Raw genomic sequence first — 23,603 nt, 5'->3', positions numbered from 1 at the left:
CAGGCGGACAGAGAATCACTGCGAGGAACGATAGAATCTCGGTGAATGACGATGGTCAGAATTCGGTTAGACCTGAAATATGTGATCCTCAAGGACATTAAAAAAATTATTCGTCTTGCTCCTTGTCGTTGGACACATTGTAGTGTTCTCGTCTGTAATCGTATTCTAGAACTTTTTTTTTTGTTCGCGGTGATTAGTCATTTACGTGGTCTGCAGAAAAGTTAACGAGACGCTTTTTCCCAGGGTGTTTACCCAGTGTTTCAAACTTATTAACCGACCGAATGGATAGCTGCGTATGGCTGAGTTATATTAATCTTTTAACGGCTCGCTGAACGTGGCCAGTCTTTTCCATGTAAGGCATCTTCACCTGGCGGTGAACGACTGAAGCAGACAGATGAGAATCTCCCGCCTACTGAATCGCACGGCGAAAACGGGTACTGCCAAGAGGCCAAAGTGCGAAACAAAGGAGCGAGTGGTATTTGACAGCTAGTAATTGGGAGTTGCGAGTTTGGCGACCGATGTACCTTTCAAAAGGAACGCTGGACTGCGTACGACGTGTGCTTTTGCGTTGAGGGATCTGTTATGGCGTGGCGCTTACTGTTTTGAAAGAGAATATCTCGCTTTTTTATCGTTTTTTTTTGTGTGTTCGAAATCGCAGTTGCGATTGCGGCTTAACAGGGGCATGGTTGAGGTTTAGAACTAATGGAGTATACTGACAGCAAGTTTGTCACAATTTGAAACGGTACCAATCCTTGGGACTCCGTAACCATATGACGGTCGAGAGTGGCAGTATATTTAAATACATGCCGGGAAAAAACCCACACCATTTGTGCAGGTATCTTTTAATACCCGCTATTGTAGACACTGTTACAAACTAAAAAAAACATCAAACAAAAAACCCACAATAAAAGTTTAGAAAAACAAATCTGCTAAATACAAAGAGCAGGGAAAGAATAGCTTTCTAATCAAATTTACTGCTTTAATTCAATACAACAGGAAAAAAGTATACTTAAAAGGAAGCTTTCCTTTTTGACTGACCCTGCTTTCATGCACACAAGGAATAGCTTCCAGGTGTGTCGCCATACCTGACGGCGTAACACCTCCGTCATCCGATATCTCCCGTCCAACGTTTGGTGGTTCGTAAAAGCTTCAGCGACCGAAATTACACGCTTTTGCATAAAGTTTCGTTTTTGAGCAGTGATATTTGACTCGAGATGAAACGCTTCAATGAATCAAGGCCAGTTTTACGGGGCGCTCGTAGCGCGTGCTATAACCAGGAAGTTAGGCTTAGGAGGATGACCGTGTTGTGGCGACATTTCAAAGGCACCGGAAGCGGGGCCTTGGGCAACCCGCGAACTTCCTCGAGTTGAGGCGTGCCTTGAGGGAGGGCGTGGACAGTGCTCTTCCGCTTCGAGTTGTTCACCCGGATGCTTTTTATCACCTCTTCCGGCTTCGGTCCTCAAGAATGGAAGTTTCGTATTGATTGCATACGGACACCGACATCCACTCCATAGACCCTTTTCCGAAAGTGGATGCTGTCGAGTAGCCGCTGCACTCATTATCCGAATCTGCTGTCGCTTGATCGCGTATACTCTGAGTACGCATTGAACACGAGGTCTGCATCAGCGTTCGGCGAGAACTTACATCCGATCATACTCCTCGTGGCCGAGAAATGGCGACCACAATGTTGCTTGATGAAGTTTTGATAAAAGTTTAGTGGTCTGATTTCAGTTTACTGCTTAATTCTCTTTTATTAAAGCAACTTAACCATTTAAAGCGCAAAAAAAATTGATTTTATTTGTTCGTTTATTCTTGAAAGTTCGTTGTCGTGGAGGTTGAAAACTCGGTTGGAACGACTTCAACAAATGTGGCCGTCCTCCAAATAGACATATGCGTTTGTGACGAAGCGAAACACGACGGTACAACTAACTTTCAGACTCTAAACACGAAAGTTACAAGGATGCCAATATAGACAGGTTTTGACAGAAAAGGGAAGAGGAAAGGGTAAAGTGGCATTGCAAGCACAGTTCCAATGCCGGCGGTGTAAGAACAGGGAGGGCGGGAATCGGTTTCAAATTAAGGCAGGCCCGAACATTTCAGACATTCCTTGCAGAAGATTTTGAGGAAGGGTAGGACAATCTCCCTCCCCAATCTCTCAAACGATCCCTACGCGAAAAAAACGTGAAAACGCCATCCTCTGCGAGGCTTTACCGCCATGCTTCTCCTCTTGTCACCTGGTTCTCCACCGCGCTGTGAATGGCCAGCGAAAATGCTGCCGCTCTGCCGCCGCGAAAACTTTTCAACCTTAGGGAACCGCGCCAGTCTGCCGCTGCGGCTGGCCAGAGCGCCGCGGCGGCTGGAATCGCGCCGCTCTAGGCGCAAAATTGCTACATGTGAAACGTGCTTTAAGTGCCTTTGGCACGGAGTAATATGCTACCGACAAGTGACCAGAGCACTAGTCGTTTCAAAAGAAACAGGGTTGTTTATTATTCTTGATTGCATAAAACATCCATTACGCACATCGCCAAGAAGACGGGAGGCTGTAAAAGTAGGCCGTAAAGTTTTACTGTAATCGCCAATGGCATTTTCTGAATGGCGGTTTCATGGGACCGGAATGACGCCGCCTAGCCGCCGTATTGCGAGTATTACAAACTACTGCGCCTTTGATGGTACATCTCAATAGCTTCGTTTGATTTACCGGCACTTCCTGCACCGGTGCAGAAAATTGTAGGGCGGTGTACTTACGGTCGTATCTAAAAAAAACACACCGAAAGTAGGCTGCACTACACTTTTCTGCACCGGTGCAGACGATGCAGCTAATTTGAAAGAAGCTGATATGAACCCTGCAACAGATCGAGGACGTGGCTGAGGTAACCGTTAACTAATGATGCTTTGAAATGTGTCCTGACTAGGTGGCGCTAGCCGCCGCCTGATCAAAAGGGTTTAGCCGTATGCATTCGTCCATCCATCCTTTCGGCGGCGTTTTATCTTAGCAAAGGGGCAGGTGGTCATTTGAAGGGTTTAATGCGGTATTGGCGATATTCAGAAGATAGGTTTCCTCAGCTCTCCGAGGTCGGCTTCGCCGTGTAGTAATGTAACAAAACGTGCGGCTTCGCCACAAGCCTTGTTTTGACGCAGGGAAGCCCATACTACGAGAGCGCAGGCACCATCACGTTTTGCATCGACGATGTGCGGCTTGCGTTGCATGAACGCGTGCTAAAATTCGGAGTTAATTTCTGGAATTTTCCGCTTACTTTTTGGCAAGTGTCCGTGCCATCTTTTCTTTTTTACAATTCAGGCTATGCTAAACTATTTATCTACTACTTACGTTTTTTTCTTGTAACTCCAACAGCTTATAGAGGTAGTCAAATTAATTTTTCCTGAGTGCTTTTTGACTCTGAACATCATGTAATTACAAGATGTGTGCTTATGAATTGATTTAAAATAAATACCTTCCAGGAATAATGACCAAATGTTTCTGGCTTGATGAGATAGTGTTTGCGATTCAATCAGTTACCAATTTCTGAAGTTTGAAATTTGGGGTTTTCCGTCGCAGATGTTTCAGTAACCCACAACGCAACAAGGCGTCTACTTTCATCGCTTAAACGCTTGTTACCTACTTGTACCCTATTATTTTTTTGTTGAAGTAAATTTTCTCCTAAACCATTTCAAATTTTGTGGAATTGTCCCATCGCTTGTATTCCAAAGCTTGCAAGTTTGTACATACACGTGTGAAGATGGCCAGATCTGCAAACTAGTAGACTCTTCAAGATCGCTGATAAAAACACCGACTTTAAGCTTACCAGGGGGTTATCCAGGATTGTGATCCAAAATGGTTTTATAAATTTTATGAGAGGGGTATAGATGGGTGTCTACCATAGGCTTCTGTACTTTGTGTAAGAAATTTGGGAAATGTTGAACTCAACTTGGGGGGGTTGGGGGGGTTGGGGGGGGGTGTAGGGGGGTGTGTGTGTGTATAAACCACAGATTATTCCTTAGCACAACAAGTAAATAGCTAGCCTCTTCCTCTTGCAGTCTCAAGTCCTAAAAATCCAGACAGGCACATCTGGGCACCTGGTACCGTCGTGTTCGTCAACTCACAAGGGCATCCAATTTAATAGTGGTCTCTTTCCTCGTTTGCTGCAGGAGCGTTCCTCATCCCGTACAGCATCATGCTCTTCTTCGTTGGTCTTCCACTCTTTTTTCTGGAGCTGTCGTTTGGCCAGTACGCCAGCGAGGGCCCCATCACGATCTGGAAGATCTCACCCCTGTTTCAAGGTATGCTCAATCATCCGACATGATGACTTTCACTGCATGCACCGAGCTTACTAATTTGCTCACACATTTGCGTGATCGACTCCGTTGCAACTGCTTGCGACGAGAGAACAGACCGGTGCCATCTATCAGGGAGCCCTGGAAACACTTTCGGCCTGCGTATAACGAGACAAGTGTTCTAGGGTTACCTCAAAGGTAGCTCCAGTGTGCTTTCTTGTCGTAAGCGGTTGGAAGCGGTCGCAACGCGGTCGATCCTACTCAAATTCAAATGTTAATGAACCAGCCTCACTGGTTACAGTGCACTCACTTCGCTTGACCCCTCTTATTCTTCTTTCTATTTGCAAGGGTTTCCAAACTTGTGGAATCTTAAGGAATGCCCAAAGCTCTCGACTGATAACTGAGGAAGCCCAACCGGTTTTGTATTGCTGCATGAAAGCAGTGCAGAGGTCGGCAGACCTTGTAAATAATAATGTATGTACTTGGTGAGCACTGGGCACGTAGGTATACCTCAGTGGATGACTCAAACATTCTTAAATACTGCATAAAGTGGAAGAAAATTTACTTGGGGGGCAGGGACAAATGAGGAAATTTGTCAGCTCGGGGAAGTCCCAAGGGTACTTTGAGAAACCCCTGGGCTCGTAGGAATTCAATTTGGGAATCCATATATTAGGGTTTTTAAAAGTTATTTTGCTGAGAGAAAAACAAAAGTTTATAAGTATATATTTTGCACTAAGTGCGACCTGTGGGTGAAAAATTACCCGAAGCAGCAAACCGAGGTACATCAAAGCAAGGGAGGGTAAAGTGGTATAGTGCACATCATAGGTCCTTGTTGCATTTCTTCAAACATGAGGCATAATAACTTTTGCCTAATTATTGACATTATCCTAGCCCCTGCATCGCGTGGTGTCCACAAGCACATCAGCTGTAAATTAGCTAGATATGAGACACAAGAAATAGACAAAGTAAACATCGGACACTTAACATGATGTTTGGTGCCTATTTTTGTTTCCCTGATTGGTCAAAATAACATTAGAAGCATATATACTCTCATTTTTTTTTGTATCTGTGTGAAATCAGACGTCGTACGCGACTTGTAGTTTGCTGCTCGTTAAAGGAAGGAAAAGCGAGCTTAGAGCCAGTCAATTTGCCACTCCCCGACTGCGTTGTGGGCGCAGCCATCTTGGTGCGCAGTGCAGAGCTGGCGCAATTGGCGATCGTTACGATTCGAAAGTGCGCCTTCCCGAGTTTTAGATGCAGCGTCAGTAAGATCAGGCAATATCGTTTTGTCACGAACTGTTTATAACATTTCTGGAGGACGCAAAAGTGTTTTGTCCGACTTCAGATAAAGCTTTAAATAAAGCTTCATATCACTGGCAAAACGATTTGTGAGCACCAAAATAGTGAAAGTGTCATTACTCTGAGGCGTAGCTTATGTAATGGCTCTGGTTGAGCTCCGTTCGGAAACAGTGAAGTTTGGTCCCTTAAACAGACATTCGGTATCTTAACACATGCTCGATTTTCCTCGCAGGTATCGGCTACGCGATGTTCATGATGACAACGCTGGTCGGCGTTTACTACAACATGATCCTCGCCTGGTCAATGTTCTACCTACTGTCGTCCCTGACGACGCAGTTACCGTGGAGTTCCTGCGACAACTGGTGGAACACCAACGGTACGCCCTCAGAATGCTCGCTAACTTTTATAGTTAGACTGCAAGAAAAAAGCCGTAGGTTCTCAATCAGAGAAAGTGGGGACTTAACCATAATAAAGAAAATCCCCCGCGTTCCGTTTATAATCGCGTTGCGCGCATGCTTCGACAGCCGGAAGTTAGTCAGCCTCGATGGGCGTCTGGTGTCTCAGCTGTAGATGAGAAATTTAGCCATGGCAGCTCCGCTGCTAGTCTGGGACCTTTAACATGTACCCGCGGGAGTGATACACAACCGCGCGCCGGTACGATGCCCATCCAGATCGAAACGGGCGGGTGTGTGGAGTAAGCCCAGGATCCCAGGTTCTGCAGTGTGAGCTTTCGCTCCACGCGCTCCGAGCTGCAATGCGTTAACACAATCAACCACCGACCCTCGTGTTCAGTTGACGCACATAAGGAAGCACAACTTGGAGAACTTACCGAGTGGTATTGAAATTAGTATAGTAGAATCAAGTATTTCGGAAGTTGGGTAATATTTCGTTCTTTTCGAGTGCAAGCGGAACCCGTTTTATGCATCTTTTTTGTGATTCTAAATAGTAATATTTAGACACATAAAAACCAGCTGTCTTTGATACATCTACATCTTACAAAGCATTTTTTAACCCCAAAACGAGCGCATTCGTTGAGCTACACGGTGGTTACAAGACGCTTCATGACGCCTAAGAATGTCCAGCTAAGATGTCTGCGGAACGTCTTGGAGTTTACTGGATTGGATATCTTTGGATGCATCTAGGTAAAAATACGTTCTAGACGTTTAGAAAACATGTCTCCTGGGCACATTTCTAGACATCTTCACTAGTCCAAGACACCTATAGCTCATTCTAGATGTTTGAAGAGATGAAGAAAGCATTTTATGCCCGGTGTGCTCCCACCTTCAACCACAGAGGGCAGAATGTTTCTGGAAAGGTATCGGGCCCTGCAAGTTTACTGAGTTCGCTGACCACCTACAGCATGCAGAAAGTTTGACACCAAGAACTGCACTGCTCACGGAGGCGTCCACCTGTCCAACGGATCGTGCGTCATCAAGGACGAGGTCGAGCCGTCCGTATGGGACTCCGTGGTCAACTCCACGGACAACACCAAGATGGCGAGCGACGAGTATTTTCAGTGAGTTCTCTCTTTCCTATTTTGCATGTTAAGAATTACTGGATGGTCGTGAACTAAGACCCTGTTATAGTGTAACATAAATTAATGTGGTGTCCCATAGATAGAAAGAAAACTACCATTATAAATAACGCACGTAGACGAACCGATCATATCTGGTGTTTAGGCTTAAGAAATACGAATGCCGCCTGCTCAATCGTGCTTTGAAATCACCCGGACGTGACTGGTTTTAATAAAGTTTCTCTCTAAATGGACTTTCACTTCTGTTTCGTGCAGCAACTTTGTCCTCGACCTGACTGAAGGCATCCATGATCTCGGAGGCCTGCGGTGGCAACTGGCACTGTGTCTGCTGGCATGCTGGGTCATTGTTTTCTTCTGCCTGTCCAGGGGGGTGAAGACAATGGGCAAGGTGAGTTTGGCTTGGTTCGGAAAAGAAACACTTCTTACGTTAAAAAATATGTGACACCCTGCTAACACTTCAGAAATACCATATTAACTTGTGTACAGCCCATTAAATCTTTATAAAAGTGGCCAGCGAATTAGCTTCCTGGTAAAGCCTGACAAATGACGAGGCACCGATAGTTGTCAGATGAAACTGTAACACGCGGGGAATTTTCAGCATATTGAATGCTGTGTTTATTGTCGCAAAGCGGGTGCCGAATTTTGTATGAAAGATTTACCTGTCTTATCCTTTATGGACTGCTTTCACTGATACATCAATTGACATTTAAATCCATTGCAGAAAACCAGATGCATGAGCATTTTAATGACGATTTCCTGCTGTATAGACTCTCCTGCTAAATTTTAAGATGTATGAAGCTGTTGAAAAAAATTTAGGCAGCGTTTTCTTAAATTGTCATATAATACCAATAATTATTCATGTAGCATCGAGCAAAAAGAATTGGTGGGCATGCTATTTTTTACATTAAAACCACAATACTTGCGTGAGAAATACATACATTATTAAGGAGCTGCATAACAATTTTAAGGTTTAAAGAATGGCATCTTCTACTTTTGACATTGTTTATCTTGTCACAAAGGACAGAAAACATACCTCCTTCCTTCAAAATGTTTCGACTCCGCCATGTAATCGCGAGGCAAAAATTAGAATATTCCCCAGACCTGCAGCCGCGAGCGGCAGCCACGAGAACCACGCGGCATGACGTCAATGGGGGTCTTGTAGAAAGTTGGAAGTTGCGCAAATATCTGCTTCATAAAAGGTAACTTTTCTATAAATCTTGTCGTTCCAACATAAATATAAGTGCGTCAAAAACCTGGTACCATGGAAAAAACTTTTATTATAGGGAGTTTTAATGGCGCCATCTATCCTGGGTCCACAAAACCGTCAGCTCTTTCTGCTACCGCGAACAGCCACCAGAAGCCGGAGAGGAAAGGGGGCAGAGCCGGACGGGGGTGGCCGGACCCGGATGAGACTTTCCTCCTTTCACCATATTGTTCGCGCTGCGCCAGCACGTGGTCACGCGGTCGCGAGCGGTTGAGTTCTCGCTGCTCACTCACGGCTTTAGAGAGAGAGTTTCACCGGAACCCCGCGCGGCCCCCATTGACGTCACAGCACACGTCACTCGTAAGCTGGTGAAGGAGTTGAGAGGTGCCGAAAACCTCAATCTTTGTCCATTTTTAAAGTAAAAACTAGAACGTGGGGGCAAAAGCGTTTTTGTTTTTGTTCTTTACTTCAGAAAGGTCGAGGCATTAACTCCCAAATTATTCAAGCAATGCACTGAAATTGCTGCACAGCTCCTTTAAAGTCAAGAAAACCACAACTGATGTAGCGTAGTCAAGCTATGACCCCTTGACAAGAGCGCCTTTCCTACTAACTACCTGTATCCTGCAGGAAAGCTATTATAGGCACATGGTTGCACAAACCTTGAAATCATTTTCCGAAAATTTTATGCCGCTATTCACACTTTTTTATTTCGTAACAATCTCAGTGGTGCCATCTATTGGGCAGCTCCAGCACACTTCCGGTTCACGTATATTTTTTAAATTTTTACTCATAATTTTTTTTAATTATAAGAGGGAATTACGTCTGACAGTGCTATAAGTGGCCATTTCCAGATGATGGAGTATATATTTGACCTCGCATATACTGGGAAACTCGCCGTCTAGTTGAGAACCGGAAGTGGTTGGGGACTATTTTTAGACTTTCGCCACCATGTTTCAACTTACGCGAGAAGGAGCAAATAGGAGACGAAATCTGACCAGTTTTCAACATCTGTAGACAATATACTACATACTATGAAAGTTTCACTGAGCTGTGTCTCAAAATGTTTTACATTCCTTAAAGGACGTCATATTTGGAGCTAGGTGCTTATCACCACGGCAGGTTCAGCCACTTTCCTTTAGCCGACGAAGAGAGCTGACCGCCTAGACCTGCCGCAGAACCCTGATTATTGACAGGACAGCAATGACGGATTTACACAAAGATGTGACGTGCGCTGCGACACTGGATGCGATGTTTCTCATGCCCTGAATGCAGCGCAGATCAAGATCGAAGGATGTTTCCTGCATTTAGTCGGTCGCAATGATTGACCCACTATACAATTAAAGAAAACTCTATTTGTGGATCCTTGGGGAATGCGTTAGCATGACCCCAGGGAAACTCCACACACGTCCCTTTTTGGGAACCGCTAACGCTAACCTAATCACTTTTCTGCTATGGCTTTCTCTTTTGCTTCCTCTATTTTTTCCGCCTCTTTTTGGCTTCGTTATGGGGTCAGTGTTAGCGTTTCCCATTGAAGGACGAGTGTGGCGTTTCCTGAAGGTCATGCCAACGCATTCCTAAAGATCCACCAGTTGATCTTCCTTCAATTTTTTCCCGTCTACTTGGACCAGTGCTAGTACTTGTTTTACACTCCATTTTGTAGCACAAACCAAGGCATACGCGCTCCAAACACCTGCAAGTTTAGAATCACCCCAGCATCCGTGCACGCACTGGCCTTCACCTATGACGTCTCCTTCCTCTCGCCTTTATTCTTACTACTCTCCTCCTCTCTACGCGGCGCGCATCCCTTTGCACTCCTTTGTCCACGGACGGTGGCCGACAGCTTTTGGCGGTCATTTAGGTTCTAATGCTAACTTATTAATAAGGAAAAAAAAAAAAGAAAAGCCGAACCACGGGTGTCGTTTTTCAATAGCGAGTGTTTGATCTAGGGCAGGGGTCCTCCAACTTCCCAATCTCTAAAAACGCCCATCTTGCTTGACTGACAGCTGAAGAACTCCATCTAGGCTGAGCGTCGATGCTGTAAAGACTGTAAAATAGTTGAGAAGCCCACAGACCTTGTGAACAATAACACACATACTCAGAAGTGCTTGGCACATCGTGATGCATGAGTGAATTCCTTAGACGAAAATCTTGAAAAAAAAGTGCTTAAACTGAACAAAAAAAAAGCTTTACTCGGGTCCAGGAATGACCAATCAGATTTGGGAGCTTGAGAGGAACCCTTGAAGGTACCTTGGAAAACTTCTGAGTTCCTGGAACCCAGTTCGAGAGTTCAAGGCAAAGAGGGTAGAGATGGAGAAAGGGGCGTAGACTAAGCATTCCCAACATGTTCCATTCCAGGTGGTCTACTTCACAGCCCTGTTTCCGTACGTCGTACTCGTGATCCTGCTCGTCCGAAGCTGCACCTTAGAAGGCTCCTACGACGGCATCATGTTCTACCTGACGCCACAATGGCACCGACTCCTTGAAGCACGGGTAGGCGAATTATCTCTCGAGGAGAGAAGCCATTCTTAACTTTTCCTAACACTTCCACAGCACTTTCCATAACTACGAAGTGCGGCGTTATGAACTGTCCCAGTGGCTGGGCGCGAAAGCCACGCAAAGACCCGAGTATGTTAAACCGTTAAAGGTGTGGTTTGAATGGACTGCCACATTTTCACACTTGGTTTCATAGCTTGGCACGCCAGAGGCATTCTATGTGGCATTTTACTCTTTTTAGCTTGCACTAAACTGGGTCAGATCATATTGCCGCCCTGTCTCTACTTTTCTAGATTATTACAGTTCCTAATTTCTATAGTAAACTGATCCCGTAGTAAGGAAAAACTCATGGAAAAACAAGTTTAGCATTTACCTCTTTCTTCCTTGCTTTGCAAAGACAGCTTGGAATTGCAATGGCACGATTACTGTGAGCTGATCAGTGCATCAAAGGTCTTTTCAGATTGAACTGTAAGGTGATACTGTGACCTAATGATTAAGTTCTGGTCACCGCTATGGCACTGATGGTCTCCCGTAAGCTTTGTAATCCTTATGATTTGTATCTCGTCTTGAATTGGAATCCTTAACTGAAGGCCTGCGACCCAACTTGCAGTTTGATGTGCCTAGTTTTCAGAAACTAATCCCGAAGTACTACAAATTTATTCAGTGACATCTTTCAAGGAAAGCTGGAGGAATCTAATAAACTTTGTTTGGCAGCTAAATCAGTAGATATCAGTGTCTGTTGCAGCTCATGCTGGGCATGGATGTGACAAACAATTCAGAAAAGAACAAAAGCTTTTCCAATCTAAGGTGAAACAACCGACCATGATTCTATGCAGAGACTTTGTTCCGGCTTTTGTCATTAAAGACTTATGAAGTCATGCTCTGTGGCTTCTCCGAGAACCTTCAAAATTGTACTAAAGAGTTGTGCTAAAAGCTGCTGTTGCACTTGAAGAAGAACAACGGCTAAGCAACACACTAGCAGCCATAGGACATGTGGATCACATGTATGCCAAACATTTGCATATCAAAGGTAAATAACTGCATAAAATTAGTATGTCGGAATAATAACAAAAACGATATACAAGGTCTGATGAGTATTAGCTTCTTGTTTGTGCATCAACCTAATTTTTGGAAGCATAAAACAATTTCAGCATAGTTTCAGAGTCCTAATTTGCTATTCACTACAATAGGTGGAGCCAGCATCGCATTTCTCACAGCAGCACTTGATGAATAGAAGCAAATTCATGACAAGAAACAGAACATAGAAAAGAGAAATACAATGACTACATACCTCGTAAAGAAACGAGCGTGCCATCGCTTCTAGCCCAATCCCAATGCTGGGAATCTCTCTTGCAAGCAAGGCTACCATGTTACGACTGCATAGACTTTTTTCCCTGCCACTGTCTCAGGTCTGGGGCGACGCAGCAATGCAGATCTTCTTTTCCTTGTCTCCATGCTGGGGAGGCCTTATTACCTTAGCAAGTTACAACCGTTTCCATAACAACTGCTACAGGTGAGTTCTCCTCCGGAAAAATTAATTTCTCGACCATTTACACGCACATGCACCGGCTACGCTTGTTGCACAAGGACGCACTCGGCTCTGAGTCACGCTAACGGTGTGTCGTCCTCCTCTTTTTCCCACGTTTTCTGCTCGCAGGGACACACTCTTCATCTGCTTCGGAAACTGCGGCACGAGCTTCTTCGCCGGCTTTGTCATTTTTAGCATAGTGGGTTTCATGGCAAACAAGCTTGGTGTGGATGTTTCACAAGTCGCTGCTCAAGGTAATTGCAAACAAACAAAAAACACACCCAGAGGCGCTGCAAACCAGTTGCACGTGCCTCATACACTGTGCTGTCTCGGCGCTTGCGCCGGAGTGGACGTGGCAAGATGTCCTGGTGGCGCTCGTTGCCATGTTTGCAACACACTTGCGAGTCTTGCCCTCTGGAGCTTTACTGGCAAACGCTGCCATAGTGTGAAGCTCTATTTTCTTTGGAACTGCACTCAACAGTCGGGGCGCCGCAGGTCCCGGCGGCCTATCTTGGAGCGCACCACTATCCTAGTATGGAAAATTAACACACTGCAGAAGCTTGTGCAGTTTTGCATCATTGTAAAGGCAGCGGGGTGATTCTCCTACCTTGATAGCTACGTTTAAATGGTCTTGTACATGTGCTATACAGATGGCCCTATTTTGGGGCAAAACAGCTAGTCACTCGTTGAACTAGCCTTATCTGGGACACCAGAGCCTTTTTGAAAAACTCTGGGATCAGTGGTGCCGAAGCGACTGTCTGTGACGTCTCCAAAGAAAGAGTTTGCACTTTATTCCAAGTTGTTGGAAAGGCCGCAAGAAGAGGTAAGTCTCTGGCTGGGAATGAGGATCGGAGACAAGTGTGCACGGAAAGAGGTGAAGGCGAAGATGACAAGAGGATGACGACGGTTCTCCAAACTCTGACACAATTATCATCGAGTCCGCTGTGGACCTTTCAGAAGTGTCACTGGGCATGTCATGCTCATGTACTTCCGGTGAAGGACATTAAAGAGCCTTCCATTCCAGACCGTCGTGTTTGGTGCCCACCAGGATATGTGCTTGTATTTGTCATGTTCCAACTGCTTGTGTATGTGGCCTGAAAGCATTAAATCGATGCTCTACCTCGGTATGTCTAGTGGTTGATTGGTGCCTTGAAGTCGTACTGATTTGAGTGTTATTCTGTGGGAGAATTGTGACACCATGCAAGCGAAGGTAAGTAAGACTAATAGAATTTTCAGGAGTGTGAAGGTGCCAGGGATCGAGTCTGTTACTTCAGGTGATGTGCTGACTCATCCGGGACATTGTTGCTGTGTGCTTGCAGAGACAAGGGTTTTTGTTACCTCCTGGTGAAGAATGAGACATAGTCATAGAGAATGAAGACATTGTGAACAAAAGAATATTCCATGCTTTGTCCCCAGGTCCTGGTCTTGCCTTCGTAGCCTACCCAGAAGCAGTCACCCACCTGCCCCTGCCACCTCTGTGGGCATTCCTTTTCTTCTTCATGCTGATGACGCTTGGGATGGGAACACAGGTACAGCCTTTTCTGTTGACAGAGCAACTGCATACTGGGAATATTGCCTGGTACATCTTATGTTATATGAACTTACATTAAAATGTGTCTTCTCTTTCTGCAGTTCACTCTGATTGAGACCGTTGTGACCACGATCGTCGATACCTTCCCGGAGAAGCTTCAACACCGAAAACCACTAGTGCTTCTCGTCTGCTGCATTTTTCTTTACTTGGCAGGCTTGATAATTTGCACAAATGTGAGTGCTTGCTACAGCTACTACTGTTCTTTTTTCTTGCAATGCTGCCGCAAAGTAGCAGATGCTTTGAAGACCGTAGTTCCAAAATACCAAATTTGCTTTTTTTGAAGTGCAACTATGGTTACAGCTACACGGGAATGCACATTGCTCTATGCTCCTACAAGAATTAATACAATTGCTTTTGTGCCGATTCACTCATTACACTAGCGTTAAAGTTATAACAGGTTCCCAACTGATTCAAGCAAAAGCATCAGCCAAGTCTCTAAGTTCACCTTGGTTGAGAGAATTCTCCATTGCATACTATGACAAAAAATACTTCATTCGACCTGTTCACTTACAAGTTTCACTTAATGAACTCATCATTTGGTTCTTCTTCAGAGAATCTCAACTGTTTGCCTTGCCATTTTGTTCACATTTTTCAGGGAGGCATGTACGTTCTTCAGTTGATGGATGACTACTGCGCAAGCTTCTCTGCTCTGATGATCGGACTGGTGGAAATAATCGTCATCGCGTGGGTCTATGGTAGGTTTAAACTTTTTCTTATCATGGCGCATTATGGTAGTAGCACATAAAATAAGTTACCCCAGTATAATTTCTCACCATGCTCAGTGTCCTTTGTGGTTAAAGATCCCTCTTTGTCTTCTGACAGGCATTGACCGATTCATGGAAGACATCAAAGTGATGCTGAACCACTATCCTTTCCCAAGGCGCTATTGGAGGTTTGTCTGGAAGTTCCTGGTGCCTACAATGATCATGGTGAGGCCACTAACCTTGCAGTTACTAAAAAAAACCTTTTCTGATGCTGAGTAAGCAAACATTTGAGCCAAGCTTAGCAATCTCAAAATATTTTCATTTTTAAGTATCATTTATGAACATGCTAAAGGAAATCGCAGTAGCTGTGGGCTGCTACATCGACACCCAGAAAGCGCAAAAGTCATATCACCACTTACTTAACCATTTGTGGTGTATAGAGTGTGTAGAATGCGATGTCTTTTCCGTTAGGGGCTATGCAAGATTAGCTATCCCCCACCTGAATGTAGAGAACAAAGATCCGTCCTCCACGTGTAGCCCGTTTTAGTTGACAACCTTAAGTATACGCGACTATGAGGAAAGGAGGCAATTATGCTTATTTATTCAACGGGAATAAGCTTACGAAACGTAGTAGGGACATAGAAGACTATACATATGACAGGGAAAAGACCGTGCCGTGTGCAGTGCCTCTAGATCCCTGTCTCGTTTTCGTCAGTTTTCAACAACATGCTCAACCATTCAAAAACAATAAGTTTGTACGTCGGCTTTTACTTCGCAAAATACCACCTAAATTTCAGCCAATACATCGTTTTGCATGTCTTTAATCAAATATAAAGTCTAACTGAACCACTTAACTCAGAGTAATCAGTGCATCTCCACTCTCTCCGCAGTTTATCCTGGTGTTCTCGTGGATCAGCATGCCCGTGACGAAGTATGGCGACTACGTATACCCGTCCTGGGCCACTGCGGTTGGCTACCTGCTCTCCTTCACGTCAGTCAGCGCCATTCCGGCTGTGGCCATCTTCAAGATTTACCACGCTAGGGGCTCCCTCATAACGGTGAGCACGAATTTGGCCTTAAAGATTGGAAGGATTTGACATCTTGCAGTTATGCCGTTTTCGTCAGTGCGGTCTAAAACAGGGTTCAGGAAGGTGCTTGATTGAAGTAGGATAGTTAGCTGGGCGCCTGCGTGCGTTTTATATGTTGCTTTTTTGTGTCCTCGTCCGAGTGTGCTGTTTTCCTCATTCTGTCTGTTTTGATAAGTATCGAAAGTAAGATATTGTCCTGGCTGCTTTTATATGCTATGTTCGTATCACAAAGAGGAAAGACAGAATACTACGGTATATTTCTCATTTTTTTTCGAAATTCTTTTCTGCACTAAATATGTCATGCCATTTGCATACTGGATTCAAATGATATTCATGCGCTTCAAATTCACTTCAGTCAGTCAGACACCACAGACTTTCTAGAAGGCCGCGCGTTCTTTATTGCCACTGACCACACTCAACTGGTCTACGCAATGAAGTCGTCGAGCCAGAACCATTCACCACGAGAGCTGCGACATCTTTCCTTCATCGCGGAATTTACTTCCGACGTCCGCCACGTAAAGGGAAAAGACAACAGTGTCGCAGACAGCTTGTCTCGCTTAGACCTCAATGCGATCAACACGGAGAAGGAGCACTTCACCTACGCCGAACTCGCCGCGGCTCAAGCAGAAGACGACGAACTTCATCCCATGAGGCTGACTGACACATCACTCGTGCTCAAGGAAGTCAATTTTCCCGACAATAACGTTACATTGATAATCAACACTTCAAACGGCAAACCTGCTCGTAGGCGTCACGTGAGCTACGTCCTGCGGTATATACACCTCTTCACTTTCTTTGTCACCCTGGCATACGAGCAACACAGAAATTAGTTACATCCCGTTTCGTATGGCCTAAGATCTATGCCGACATCCGAGATTGGGTGCGCTGTTGTCTGGCCTGCCAGACATCAAAGATACAGCGCCACACACAAACACCACTAGGAAAGTTCCCTTTGCCTTCGGCTCGCTTCGAGAATGTCCACGTGGACATTGTAGGCCCACTTCCATTTTCACGTGGCTTTACCTACCTACTGACCTGTGTGGACCGATTTACCCGATGGCAGGAAGTAATACCTCCGGAAAACAACACCGCGGAAACGGTAGCCCGAGCATTCGTTTTCAACTGGGTCAGCCGTTTTGGTGTCCCTTCAACAGTCACCACAGACAGAGGACGCCAGTTCAAGTCGGCCCAAATTCACTTGCCAATTTTTTTTTTTTTTTCACTAGAGCAAAATCCAAGAGCTGCAGAGCCATAATCGTCTCTTAAATTATTGGATCCTATTCACTAGAAATTAGACAGCACGGAACTCAATGATGGTAACCTGTTCATCTTCTTCTCATAATCTTGGATATGATGTTTATGGGGTTTTAACTTGGTGGTTGCTTGAAGGCAAAATAACCGATAGCACGGTCATTCAACTGTTCTATTGAATATGCACCAGTGCTTCATGGGAGATTCGGAAAGCGATTGACTGTCGTGTCGATAGTTCAAACCTCAAAGAATCGTGTTTCGATTTAAAGCTATAGCTTTATATGAGAACCCTCCATGCTTCTTCCTTGCTCGTGTCGGTCTGACCGTGGTAGGCAAGACCATATGAGGGAGTGTCAGCTTCAAAGTGTAGAAAAGTATCATTCCTGATACTATCATCGTGGTTTTACGCTCTCCCATGGCTGAAACGCTCTGCCTTGGTTTGACGTCAAAGCGCGCACAAGCAATATGCCCCCCTCCCCCCTCCCCCGGGTTGTGTGTAGAAAGAAGGGCTGGGCAATTGGGTAGGTAGGAACTGCATGTTAGTACGGTAACCTAGTAGGCGCAGAGGCATTTCACGGTCAGACTGTATGTTTGGCGGCATTTCCGAGAAAATGATGCAGTACCCCAAAATAAGTGCGTGGATGAAGAGAATTCCTTTATAGGTTCCCATTCCTCCACCGCGTGTCACATTGCGTATAATTCCGATGGCAAGTGCTGCTAGTTCGAAGCCCTATCAAGTGCCATCGCACCCTCACTGCATTTGACTGAATGTCTAAGCCAGGTGCTATTTTTTTCACAACAGCGCATCCGCACGCTGAGCCAGCCCACGGCCGACTGGGGACCCAAGCTCCAGATCCACCGCATCGAGACCCACAGCCCCAAGCACACTGATTCCCAGGTCCCGCTCGCCCTGCCTAACTACAACCAAGACGGCGATGGCGACGACGACAACGACTACCCCGTCTACTACAACCACTCCAAGACCGAAAACGGCGACTCCGAGTCCGAGTCCGGCATCAACCTCAACATCCCCAAGAGTCGATATGAGACAGGTCTATGAGGACCTGTTCTCGCATAGACACAAGCTGTGGGACGCTGTTGTGGATGTTCGGCCGGGCGTCTTGGCCTGCGTGCCCGCCGCATAGACGCCCCCTTCTCCCCCACCATCGACGCAGCAGCACCTTCTTTGGAGGAGTACGGCCGGCCTGGCCATTTGGGGTAGCCAGCTTAGACTCTTAGGTCGTCTTAAGAACTCCTTCCTCAGTTCCTGTTGAAGTTGAAAGGCTAGAACCACTACAAGTGCTCAGGTACAATGGAGACTAGACTGTGGGGCCCCACGCCATTGTTCTTAGACCTCGTGGCGTACGTTCAAAACAGTTAGAGACCAGATAAGAATGACAGCCATCAGTGTAGGACGACATCGATTGGTCTAATCGTGAAAGAGGTAATGTCAGGCCAAAGTAGGAGAAGGTGAAATATGTCTCCCTTCACATAGGGGATGTTTTCAGCAGATCTTGTGCTCATAAAGGTGCGTGTCATTGCTGCTGAGATATCTCGGATACCCGACACTCGCGCAATGAAATCCCCATTGATGTCAGTTTCAGTTAGAGCATTTAAATTTTTAGTGCGATAGTTGATGATAGCCAGATGATTGATTTGATAAGGCTTTGAATCTAGATACTATCAGAGATTCTAATAATGCCTTGTCAGTATAATGTAGCAGGCATATATTGCACAGCAATGTTCTGAACTATAATCAACCGCATATTTTGCCGAAAGCACAATGGGGAAATAGTTTACAGACGTGTCTTCAAGGACAGCGATGGCCCAGGGGAGGTGCATATTTTATGACCAGCTTTATAATTTTGTTGCAATCACCATACCAGCAAGTTGTGCTGCTCTTTTTTTCTTTTTGTACATAACATGTCTTACATTTAGAGTTCAAGAAGAGATAATATGGCGTCTGTATCACCAGCCATCTCACTTACGCTTAGCTAATGGGTTCCACAAGGACAGCACTAGTTGCGGTAAATTTTACCTTGGTCGAGATCAACGTTCAACACTTTTGACATCTCTGCAGTTACAGCTCACTGGAGCAGGAGCACATGTACATATGCCACCGAAGAAACTAGTGTAATGACTGCACGCGAGCGGAACAAGAAAAGATACACTCTAGGGTATTGCAGCCAATACTCCTGCAAAGATGGTGCTCTGTGTGAAAAGGAAACTTGTGTCGGATGTACATTTTCTGTAGGACCCTAAAGGTTTTAGAGGAGTTGAATGTCACGCATTTCATTCTTCATTCTTTTTAGAACATCGTCACTTACCGGACTGGCATTGAGCCAACGGGATTGACACCGTGTGTTGGTCTGGGCAACCCAGAGCCAGCATATGATATATACTGAGTTATGCCCAGGCCAGAAAATGTCCTCTCCAGATGCACCCTAGACCAGAAACCCATATCAGAACCGAGCACGTTTGATTCTGGGAGTGCAAGGCAGACGGACCTGCCAGAGATGTACAGTGATACGCTTGTATATAGTCATCCCATTCAGACCGCAGTGAGTGCCCATGAAGACGTTTTCGCTGACTCATGCTGTTCTGAGAAGGACCATATGAGACAAGCTGGCCAAATGGCGCCTTTCCCGAAGAACTGCTCTCCGTCACCTCGCGACGAGGGAGAGTTTTGTGTGCCGAAAACGGCGAAGGTTCTGAACGGTGATAAGCTTGCTTGGAAGCAATAGTCATTGTGCCAACATCAAACATTGTTCCGGCGACTGCTATTGGGGAGGTGCGCATATGCTTTGGGGATCATCGCTCGGTGCTGTCAAGCCTCGGATGCTGTCAAATGACCCGAAGCCACTTTGCTTGACCCAGTGCTGCGGAAATGCAACCTGTTTCGCAAATCTTTGATTGGATACATTGCGTGCAGCAGATGATAGGGTGACCCCAAGACAACAGTCAAGCTGAATCTTTATATTGATACTAAGTTTATCATATACGACGCAGCACATTTCTGACGCTAACGCGAAATGCCTCTTCCTATAGTGCTGTTGCCGGTCTCATGCCATGGTAATGACGACATGGTCGACATGAATTGTATATTTATGTAATGTCGCACCTATTATACTTAGCGCAACACAGAGTTTTGAGACGTGTTTATAGTTGTAAGAAACGTGTGAGTTTGTAACAACCTGATTTTTTTTTCTCTCTCTCTTGCGCCTCAGCCACAGCGAGTTCTTTCGATTTTGCGAGAAATAAGGAAGTATAACACCGGTGCCGACTCATTGGAGATGTGCAGCGTGTATAGTGCCTCAATAACCGTAGGTAAGAACAGCGACTTATATACACAGAACATAAACATGTGACCAACTTACACTTTCTGTTTATCCATAAGCAAATTGCATATCTGTGCTTGACGCGCAGACAGTATTTGTGCACGGTCAGATGCGAGGTGTTCACCAGCGCTGTTCACCAGTGTATAAAATGATGTATTTATTTTGAGTGCCTTGAAGAATTTGGAAACTGACAGGACAGCTTTGTTAGCAAGGTGTAAGAGCATAAAGGGCAAGAAAGTATGTGAAATTTGCAATTGGAATTCATAGGTTCTATAGTGTGTTGAGTAGAGTGAGGGAAGGGAATACCACACATGCCCTTCGTCACTTTTACTGAGATCAAATGAACTTCAATAATTGAGATTGTTGTCTTGAAGTGTGCCCGTGTCCAAATTCCATCACTTTCCAGTCCACTCTTTAATAGAGAAACGATTGCAATGCGCTTTTCGAGATGTTTACCTAACACGTTTTCTATGTCGACAGCATTAGTACTTAGAATCAAATGAGTGTTGACCCGAAGCTTGGCAGAGAAACAAAATCAAACTAATAGCAATTGTGACAGTTAGTTTTGCTGTTTCATTTTTTTTTAGGTCACTATAACAGACATTACACCTGTACTTTGTAAAGTGATCACCTTTCAAAATGTGTTTGCATTTCGTTCCATGACATTTCGAGTGAGCTTGATCAATGCTGGTTTCTTGAAAATGTGAGACGATGTATTTACACAAGCTTAATACTGTGCCCTCTGCACTGATACCGAGCTGGGGCTTACGCCCACAAGGTACTTTTAAAAATATACTAGCGTGTACAAGTTGACATGTCGCGTATGACACTGTTTGTTCCCAACTACGGGCTTGAATCATGCCAAGTATGGCTGGACTCGTAGGGGTCAATGTCTTTATAGACCATGTTCTTGTTTGCAAGTTCATTGTTGCTAGTCATTGCGTTAAGCGACGTTTCAGAGTGGTTAGTATATTAAACGTGATTGGTCCATGTCATTATTATAACACAAACGTAACGTATGTACATTCTAGAGCCAAATTGATTTGTTAATTTCAAAACATTCTGATCGGAAACTTCAAGAAGGCCATATGATGGAAGGACCGTAAGGTGGTGTTGAGTTGAAGTGATACTTCCCGATGTCATACTGCAATGTTTTCGGTACGCTCTGTAAGCCTGTAGCTTTTTATAATGTCGCGCACTGATTGAGATCGCTAATGCCACCCGTGGTTCTGCGTGATTGATACAATTTCAATTGAGACTTTCACATTAACATTGCATATGCTTGCAGAAACACATTTATTGGATTATAAGTCTCTAGTTTTTTGTTTAAGCAAATGCAGCAGCACCAGATTTTGTAAAATGTTGTTCTTTCCATGTTCAAATGAAAAAAAGAAATAACTAAATTGACGTTCCTGAAGCTGATAGAATCTCGGTGTAAGTTACGAATAGAAATAATTTATCTGTAAGCTAGCTCTTATGTATTGCCAGCCAGTGTTTGATATAAAAAAGGAAACATTGATGGATAAAGTTGTCAATATTTAAGGATCTAAAAATCTCTTTCGTGTAAGCAAAGGATTGTATTGGACTATTGACCAATGTGATACATTGGAAACATTCCACCACAATCCTTAAACATCTACAAGTCTCAATCAAGAAGAGCAAAACCGGCGGCTGCTCGAACTGTGACGTAATAAAAGTGCAAACACCATACCGCAGTTGCGACATTTAAAATTAATGTGCACAGAAACATATTCGTCAGATTAACTGTTCATGACGTGTATCAAAATGAAACTGACACCTTTCTCAAAATGTAAAATCGCTGAGCCTATGGTACGAGCGCCCAGCAAGGCACTGGCGTATTAACTAAAAAGTGGTTGCTCAAAAGAAGAGGTGAAGAGTAGCACATCCTGTATATAGTTCTAAATATTTCATCATTGCATGTTTCTTTTCTTAGCGCGTTTTGTGTTACTATATGCCTGAAGAGAAAATCTAAGATTTTTTTTTTCTGGTTACAATAAACATGTGAATTGAACTCTGTCTTCTTGTGCATTTCGGCGCCGAATTAATACGATCACGAGACTTTAATTGATGGAAATTAATCTTTAATTAGGAAAAACAATTTGTTTCAAATAAAAAACAACCAATTTAGAGCTGGGCAATTGATCGATTAACCGTCCAATTAATCAATTAATGTTTCAGTCGCCAGTAATTTCTTTAACCGGTTAATCGGCTGGGTTCATATAGCTTGAAATGGCATGGAAAATGCCTGTCTACTATTTGGTGCGCGTTTGTTCATCTCAGAAGACAGCAGTGTTGTATGCACTGGTAAAGCACTTTTACATTCCTAAAGATTGTCATTCATTATAGTTATAAGGTTTAAATCATAACGTGAAAAAAAAATATTATAGATTTAAAATGACTTGCCCTTGTTTTCTTTTTGTGGGCGGTACAGCGTCAAGTTTCAAGCAAAGTTGTACATTGCGCGGCTGACGACATAGCAAGAATAGAACAAAAAATATGTAGTTTGACAATTTTTTTCAGATATTTTGCCTGAAAGCCACCCGCCCCAACCATGGTACTAATCGTCGTCTAGCCCTAACCAAATCTTTTTCCTTTTCACAAAGGGAAAACTTCGCAAGTTGTGCGAACGCACCATTAGAGAAGAATCGGGTCGTTTCTTTTGGAGGATGAGGATGGCTCTGGGGGAAAACCAGTGTTACCTGAATCGTCCCATGGCAGAAAAAAATGTGGAGCATGATGCTGCATTCTCCGTCAATGGTGAACCGGCAAAAGATACCTGCTCCTGCTTCCACCATTAAAAAGTGCGAGTGATCGTATACACTGAATGAATGGATATAAATAAGCCTAGTCACATAACTTATACGCACTTTTTTTTCTTTTTCTAGACCAGAATGTGCGTGGGATCACCTCTGGTAATCGTATGGTAACCGGCTGTCGTGATCGCGCGGGTCTGCTTTCTGCCGCATGGCTATCAAATATGGTCTCATCTGGGCGGTTAATGTTACCAGCGTTTTTTATTGGCCTACTCACACGACGGACTGATTCGCGAACGGATTGATCACGTGATGTCACGTCCGTGGTTCGTCCGTCTCTCAAGCGCATCCACACGAAAGAAACGACTAACAGACAACAGCGAGGACGGACCGAACCAGTTCGCGACCCCAAAGTGCCGCAAAACTCCAACATCGCACGTGGCACCGTTGTCTAAGAGGGAAGTCGACGTTTGCTACAGCGACAAAGCATCCTGCGGCGCTGTTTCGCACAGAGCGAGAAAGAATAC

The 23,603-nt window shown here is 44.6% G+C and overlaps 1 protein-coding gene across 2 annotated transcripts in view; it reads left to right on the top strand.

Annotated features, from left to right (window-relative positions):
* Positions 1–22,334, top strand: part of LOC8041612 (sodium- and chloride-dependent glycine transporter 1) — a 98,324-nt gene extending 75,990 nt beyond the window's left edge. For both annotated transcript variants that reach the window (XM_040213801.3, XM_040502213.2), the window contains exons 3-15: positions 4,147–4,278; positions 5,804–5,947; positions 6,931–7,087; positions 7,361–7,493; positions 10,665–10,799; positions 12,212–12,315; positions 12,460–12,584; positions 13,747–13,859; positions 13,963–14,094; positions 14,517–14,616; positions 14,744–14,850; positions 15,516–15,683; positions 17,767–22,334. In XM_040213801.3, the coding sequence (XP_040069735.2) occupies positions 4,147–4,278; positions 5,804–5,947; positions 6,931–7,087; positions 7,361–7,493; positions 10,665–10,799; positions 12,212–12,315; positions 12,460–12,584; positions 13,747–13,859; positions 13,963–14,094; positions 14,517–14,616; positions 14,744–14,850; positions 15,516–15,683; positions 17,767–18,024 (1,808 nt within the window). In that variant the 3' untranslated portion in view covers positions 18,025–22,334. The remainder of the gene's footprint in view (positions 1–4,146; positions 4,279–5,803; positions 5,948–6,930; positions 7,088–7,360; positions 7,494–10,664; positions 10,800–12,211; positions 12,316–12,459; positions 12,585–13,746; positions 13,860–13,962; positions 14,095–14,516; positions 14,617–14,743; positions 14,851–15,515; positions 15,684–17,766) is intronic.
* Positions 22,335–23,603: the final 1,269 nt, after the last annotated feature.

Source organism: Ixodes scapularis, unplaced genomic scaffold, assembly GCF_016920785.2.
Source record: "Ixodes scapularis isolate PalLabHiFi unplaced genomic scaffold, ASM1692078v2 PGA_scaffold13__105_contigs__length_92229423, whole genome shotgun sequence".
NCBI lineage: Eukaryota > Metazoa > Arthropoda > Arachnida > Ixodida > Ixodidae > Ixodes > Ixodes scapularis.
Note: the sequence above shows the minus strand (reverse complement) of the source record. Positions and strands in the feature narration are given on the sequence as shown.